The sequence below is a fragment of the Acanthisitta chloris genome, unplaced genomic scaffold, assembly GCF_000695815.1.
Source record: "Acanthisitta chloris isolate BGI_N310 unplaced genomic scaffold, ASM69581v1 scaffold8693, whole genome shotgun sequence".
Classification (NCBI taxonomy): domain Eukaryota; kingdom Metazoa; phylum Chordata; class Aves; order Passeriformes; family Acanthisittidae; genus Acanthisitta; species Acanthisitta chloris.
In genome coordinates this window covers 29,489-36,552 of record NW_008663178.1, presented here as the reverse complement: position 1 = coordinate 36,552, position 7,064 = coordinate 29,489, and the positions used below count along the sequence as shown (strand labels likewise).

At 49.8% G+C, this 7,064-nt stretch overlaps 1 protein-coding gene across 1 annotated transcript; it reads left to right on the top strand.

The window, feature by feature from the left end:
- Positions 1-49: 49 nt before the first annotated feature.
- On the top strand, positions 50-2,050 carry MFHAS1 (malignant fibrous histiocytoma amplified sequence 1; the record flags this gene model as incomplete). Its single annotated transcript, XM_009070897.1, has 1 exon — positions 50-2,050. A coding segment is annotated over one exon (2,001 nt), but the record flags the coding sequence as incomplete, so codon positions are not given.
- Positions 2,051-7,064: the final 5,014 nt, after the last annotated feature.

Below are 7,064 nucleotides of genomic sequence, written 5' to 3'. Positions count from 1 at the left end.
CTACCTGAGCCGCAACCAGCTCACCGTGCTGCCCCCTCGCCTCTGCCAGCTCCACCAGCTCCGCACGCTCTGGCTGGACAACAACCGCATCCGCTACCTGCCCGACTCCATTGTCCTCCTCCACAGCCTGGAGGAGCTGGTCCTGCAAAGCAACCAGATTGCCATCCTTCCCGAGGGCTTCGGGCAGCTCTCGCGTGTCACCCTGTGGAAGATCAAAGACAACCCCCTCATCCAGCCCCCCTATGAGGTGTGCATGAAAGGCATCCCCTACATTGCAGCCTACCAGCAGGAGCTGGCCCACACCCAGCCTGCCCTCAAACCCCGCCTCAAGCTGGTCCTCATGGGCCTAAAGGATGCGGGAAAGACCCTGCTGAGACGACGCCTCATGGAGGAAGATGGGCAGAGTGAGGACACGGGAAGCCTGGAGGCAGGGAGCACCCAGCCCAGAGGCTTTCCTGGGCAACAGCAGGACGTTGGGAGGGTGCCGGTTGGGTGTTGCCCCTTCCCGGACCCTCAGGACTCTTCCTCGGCACGGGCACCTGTCATGCAGCAGCTGGAACGTCTCACCGTTGAGCGGCAGGACATCCCTTCTCACGTGCCCTCTCACCGAGTGAAAGGGGAGACACCGTGCCCTGTGTCGTCACTGCCACCAAATGCCCCCCAAGTACCATCAGGACTGGGACTGTCAGGAGGCAGCAAGGGCATCGAGGTGATGGACTGGACAGCAGATGCAGAGAGGGGCCTGACATTCATTGTGTACGAGCTGGCTGGGGATCCGAGCTATGATGTGATCCAGTCTTTCTTCCTTTCTCCCGGAGCCTTGTACGTGCTGGTGGTGAATTTGAGTGCCTATGTCCCTCAGCACTTCTACTCCTCTGTGGGCTATTTCTTGCACTGGCTCAGTTCCAAGGTGCCCCATGCTGTGGTGTGCATGGTGGGAACCCATGCTGACCTCTGTGCGGAGCGGGAGTTGGAAGAGAAGTGCCTGGATATCCATCACCAGATCGCTCAGCAGGAGAAGAGGGATGCTGAGGGACTCCAGAGCTTAGTCCAGCAGGTGGATGAGGCTCTGGGACAGGATTTTGACCTGCGCTGCTCCAGCCCGCACGCTGCCTTTTACGGGGTCTCGGACAAGAACTTGCGGCGAAAGAAGGCCCAATTTCAGTACCTTCTCAACCACCGCCCACAGATCCTCTCTCCAGTGCTGCCTTTCAGTTGCCAGGACCGTTGCCAGGTGCGTCGCCTGCGGGACAAGCTCCTCTCGGTGGCTGAGCACCGGGATATCTTCCCAAACCTGCACCGGGTGTTGCCCAAATCCTGGCAAGTGCTAGAGGAGCTGCACTTCCAGCCACAGGCTCAGCAGCTGTGGCTGAGCTGGTGGGACTCTGCTCGGTTGGGTTTGCAGGCTGGGCTGACGGAGGATCGGCTCCAGAGTGCCCTGTCTTACCTGCACGAGAGTGGGAAGCTGCTCTACTTTGAGGAGCACCTCACCTTGCGGGAGTACGTGTTCCACAACCTGCCGCGGCTTATTGACATTCTCAACATCTTCTGCCAGCGGGATGCCACTGTGCTGCTCCAGAAGCTGCTCAGCGACACGCAGATTGACGAGCTGAGGACCACCCAGCTCCATCACTACGTGGAGGGCTTCTTGCTGCATGGCCTCCTCCCTGCCCACGTTATCCGTCTCCTTCTTAAGCCCCACATCCAGAGCCGGGAGGACCTGCAGCTCATCCTGGATCTGCTGGAGAAGATGGGGCTGTGTTACTGTGTCAACAAACCCAAATGCAAGCCCTTAAACGGGGCAGCTGCTTGGTATAAGTTTCCCTGCTACGTGAAAAACGAGGTGCCCCACGCAGAGGCGTGGATCAACGGTACCAATCTGAGCGGGCAGTCCTTCGTGGTCGAGCAGCTGCAGATTGAATATAGCTTTCCATTCATTTTCCCACCCGGCTTGTTTGCACGCTACAGTGTCCAGATTAACAGCCATGTGGTTCAGCGGTCGGATGGCAAATACCAGATTTATGCCTACCGAGGAAAGGTGCCTGTGGTGGTGAGTTACCGGCCTGCCAGGGGAGCTCTGCAGCCAGATACTCTGTCTATCGCTAGTCATGCGTCCCTACCAAATATCTGGACAGCTTGGCAAGCTATTACGCCTTTAGTGGAAGAACTGAATGTCCTGCTCCAGGAATGGCCGAGCCTGTACTACACTGTGCACGTCCTCTGTTCAAAGTGCCTTAAAAGAGGGTCACCTAACCCACACACTTTTCCAGGTAAGGCACAGCCTGGCTTGCCTTTCATCTCTCCTGGGGCTTTGCCCCCTCTAGATGGGTGTCTTATGGTGTCAGCCTTAGCTCTGTTTCTTTTTGTTTCTTTTTGTTTTTGTTTTTTTTTTGTTTCTTTTTTTCTCCTCTGCCCTAACTCCTTTCCCTGGTGATTTGAGTCATGAGAAAAAATATTAGGGTAGCTCCAAGGAGACAGGCTTAAAATAACCCTATTCTGAGATGCAGGGGGTGTTACATCCCCCTTTGTCTGTGCCTTTTCTCTCTGCTTTTTGGGTTTTGGCCCTGAGGGTTGGCAGTGCCCTTGTTGGAAAGGCTCTGACCTGTCATTCTCCTTGTTTTGATTCTTTTGAATGGGACTGTTTGTTTTGGTTGGGTTTTTTTCCGAATTCCTTTTACCCTGCAACTCCCACTTCCTTGGGGCTATTCTAAACATGGATAGAGATGTCTGGAACATTGCAGGTGTCCCCGGTCCCCCCCATCAGCTTCCACCCTCAAAACCTGGCCTGTGCTGCAGCCTCTGAATGCAGGAGAGCTCCTCCTGGTAGACAATGGGTGTGTTGGTCTCCACAGCCCTGCATAAAAAGCACTGTCTCCTGTCTGAGCCCTGTCTCTAGCTGGAAGCATTCCTCCTTGAAGAGGCAGGGACACTCCATCTTCTTTGTTTAAGTGTCTCACCTAGAAGTGATTCCCAGACTGTGCCTTTCGGAGCTATTCTGGAGAGCAATTATTTTCCTTCCTCTCTCCCCCTTCATTTAATGAAAAAAAAGCATAATCTCCCTCCTCTGGAATGTGACTAGTCGTGGTGCTTTTTAAAGCTGTCGCCTCTAAAGTTGTGATTATTATCTGTGGTGTTTTCCAGCAGCATCCGTTTCCTTTGTGTGCAGGTAGTGCCTCCTAACCAGTGTCCTCCTTGCACCACCTGGGTTTGCTCTGGGGCTTGCAGGGGCCTACGGAAGGGTGCTTTGATGTGTCTTTGAAATCAAAACACACTCTGAACTGTAAGCAACCTCCAGAAATGTACTTTTTTACACATATGTACACACCCATGTTGGAGTGTGTACATATGTTAAAACATTATTTACAGGTAGCCTGAAATTGTGGAGGGAACTGTAGCATGCCTTAGTTAAAGCAAGCAGTGGTGCTAAATTGGTTTGTAAGCAAATGTGATGAACAAGGTGTGTTTTTGGGGGGATGTTTTGGCATTTGGTTTCATTTTCCTTTTTTTCTCTGGACCTTGAGAGCGAGGAGATGCTGTTTGCTCCTCAGCCTGCGTCCTGGCTCTGTCGATTGTATCTCCCTCTAACTGTGCTTGCTTATGTAAGAGCCACTGGACTGGGGGGTGAACCCATGCTGTGAGACATGCTGAGTGATTTCTTGATGCTGACGGGGTGCTTGGGGCAATGCGACCTGCTATCAACAAAAACTCCAGAAAACTAAAAAAACCCAACAAACAACACAGAACTCCTGAAAATAAACAACAAACCAAACCAAAAATAGCCAACAGCACACCCCCCACCCCTCCCTCAAAAAAAACCAAACACCAAAATTAGGACAGCAAACAGCATGTGCAGTGTGCTGGTGTAATGGGCAGCTGTTGAAGCTTTAGCTTGTGAATTCAGGTCTGTAGTTATGTATCTCCATTTTTTTCTTAATCCATGAATGTTTTGTGGCTGTCCCTTTTTACCCTGTGAGGGGATGATGCTTTAAAAGTGAAATTTGAAGAGGAGCCAGACAGTGTGCAGGCAATTGGTGTCTTTGCTGACCAGTGACAGAGCAGATCCAGAGCATGAGAGGGGCATTGGAGTAGAAGGGCCTTTGCCTTTGGATTTGGCTGTGCTGTGGATGTGTTCTTAGAGGTGGGAAAAAATTGTTCTCACCTGGGAGCCAGGCCAGGTGTACTGGGAAGGAAAGGCACAGGTAAGCATTGTGTTGAGCATGGGAGGAGCGGGTGCTGCTGATCTCCAAATGCCACCTGGGTGATGTTGCCTGTGGAAAGGGGGTTGCAGCATTTCTGAGGTGTTCCGGGGGGGAAGTCAGGCCTTGCTGCCAGGAGCACAGGGCACCATTCCAGGTGACTCTGCCTTGGGGCAGGGAATGACTGTCTTAACATGGATATTATGCGAGTCTAGCTGAGAGGACAGCAGACAAACAAGTTTCAAGGGCAATGTTGATCTGTGGAAGTGCTGAAGAGTGATTAAAGGCTGCAATTTATTGAGAAACTTGCTTGTCTGCTTGGATGATGCTTAAATCTGTCCCAGCTGTGATCCAGAATATGTGAAATATGTGAACTGTGATTTGACTTGGGGAGGCCTGTATGTCTGCATTTAATTATAGATTAAGAATACTATAGGTATTCTTTGCTGTGTATCTGCTCTATGAATAAATGACTGTTAGGAGCCCCTAAATGGCAATTGTGAAGCTGAAGATCTTTTTTTTTCCCCTCCTGATTTCATTGATTAGGACGTGTGCATGTTTAAAGTCATGCTGCCAAGCTTGTTCTCATGCAAGCAAATCATGGTTGGTGTCATTTTTGACAGGGTGTAGGAAAGAGATGGGTCTAATGTTACAAAAATATGTAGTGAGGGAGATGTCTGTGTTTCTTTCCAAGCACTTCCAGTGGAAATCCCTGGCAGTTAATACTGCTAATTCTTAAATAAGTCTGTGGGCTTTTTAGGACTGCACTGAAGAACTGCTTTGCAGCCTGTTGACCTTAATAAGGGAAATATTTCTGTGGAGACACTGCCAAATTTGTGCTCAAAAATGGAAGTGCAGTCTGGCGGTGTCTGGTTGTGCAATCCATGTCGTCATTCATGAAACTGATGGTGCATTCTTTGGTCATCCAGAATTTTTGTTGGAATCACCTTCAAAGAGGGGTCTTGGTTATTCACAAGTTGAAGATTAATCCTCGGCTTTCCTCTCCTTCCCTTTCCTCTTTATCCTGCGCATACACACTGTAACTTCATTGATAATGCACACAGAAGTACTTTAGGAGTAAGCTACTGTGCATAGATATGGTTAATAAGAATTGAGATTTTGGATTCAGTTTCAGGAGGGTCTATTGCAAACAAACATTGAACAAAAGTGATAAAAATGCCTTGATGCAGGGTCCTTTTAAGGAAGTTTTTGTGTTTGAAACAGTTTTGTAGCTGAGTGAATAGTAACTGAATTGGCATCTGAGCTGGAATCTCAGTGTGCTTTGAGGCTGCAGTCATCCACTCGGCTGATAATAACTTGGTGTGTTGGTGGGTTTTTTCCTTTTAATTTGCACTATATATAAATAGAAGTATCCCTGCTAGACTGAGAAAGGCATATCCCTGCTTGGAGTGACCCACAAGAATTGCTCACCATTCCAGGACAATGAGATCTCGGTTTGGGATGTCACAGGCTTTGTGAAATGCTCTGATTTGTATGTGATGTTCTTTTAGCTCCTGGACTGAAGGGCTTTTAGGTTATTCATGTCCCATAAGCTATTAAATGACTTGGGATTGGGGGGTGGAGGTGGTTTGCCATCTGTCTCATAGTAGACACGTGTGCTTTGTTTGGGTATATGTGACTGGATTTTCCAAGCTTGCATTCATGTGCACCTGCTAACTGCCCTGCTGCTGTCTCCTCTTGCCCTGTGCTAGGCTGGGTTTGGGCCACCTGGGGCTCTTCCAGACTGTGGTTTGTGCAAGGTGTCTTCATGTTCCATGTGTGATCCTTCTGGTGTTTGGAGTAGGGGGGACTATGTTTGACCACTAGTTTGCTTTTTCACTCCTACCTGTGAAGCTGGCTGTGTGAGTGCAGATGTAAGAAAGTCAGGGTCTGTGTCCTTTGCAGAAGATGGGCAAAATGCTGTCACAAGACCAGATGATCTGGGTTTTCAGAATAAAAATAGAACAGCAGATGAAAAGCCACAGGCAAAGATACTGTGTGTGAGCCTAGCAGCCCCTTCCAACAGGATGCTACAGAGCTATTGGGGAGCTTTGAGAGATGCTGGCAGACTAGCAAGAGGTGTCCTGTGTAAGGGAAGTGCACATTTCCCACCTGCCTTGCTATTCCCTTCCTGAGGTATCAGAACAGGGAGGGGATCAGAAGCCTCTACTCTGCCTGTCTCCCTCACTGAAGATGAGCACTAGCAGGGGTTATGTGCCAGTCACCTTCAGAGGTAGAGACAAAGGTTTCAAAGCATAGTTCCCTCTGTCATGCCTGGAGCAGTGCTAGCTAGGCCACCTTACACATGTGATTCAAAGCACCGTGCTCACCATCCCCACGTTGGAGTGGAAAGCAACCATGAACTCCCTTGATGGCTGGGATGGAGTCAGGAGATGGAGAGGTGGAAGATCCCATCATGTGTCATGCTGTAAAGTCACCCGTGCAAGGTGAGGCGAGAGCAGGTGGGACTGGTTTTGTCAGAAGGACTCAGAAGTTGCTTCAAAATCTGAGCTCAATGAAAGGTTGATGTCAGGTATGTAATTGTGCTTTGTAGTCTGGTTTTAAGCAGCTGGGGTTCTTTTCACAGGCAGTTGCAGTAGAGTAACACCTGCTTGTTACAGAGCCTGATGCTTATGTTTGTCAGCCTTCTATTATACTCATTTGAGGGTGGAGTCCTTTTTTGCTTGACTTTCAAAGCAAATGCCATGGCTGGTTTTGGGCTGTTGTCATGCTATCCTGCAGGTTGTGGCTTCAGCATAATTCAGCATTGTGGCATAATCAGAGACAGTGGGGCAAGACTTCAGAGCCATGTGAGCTCTGGATGGGGATGGTCTGCGTGGCAGGATGAAGCTGAACAGGGCCCTGTTA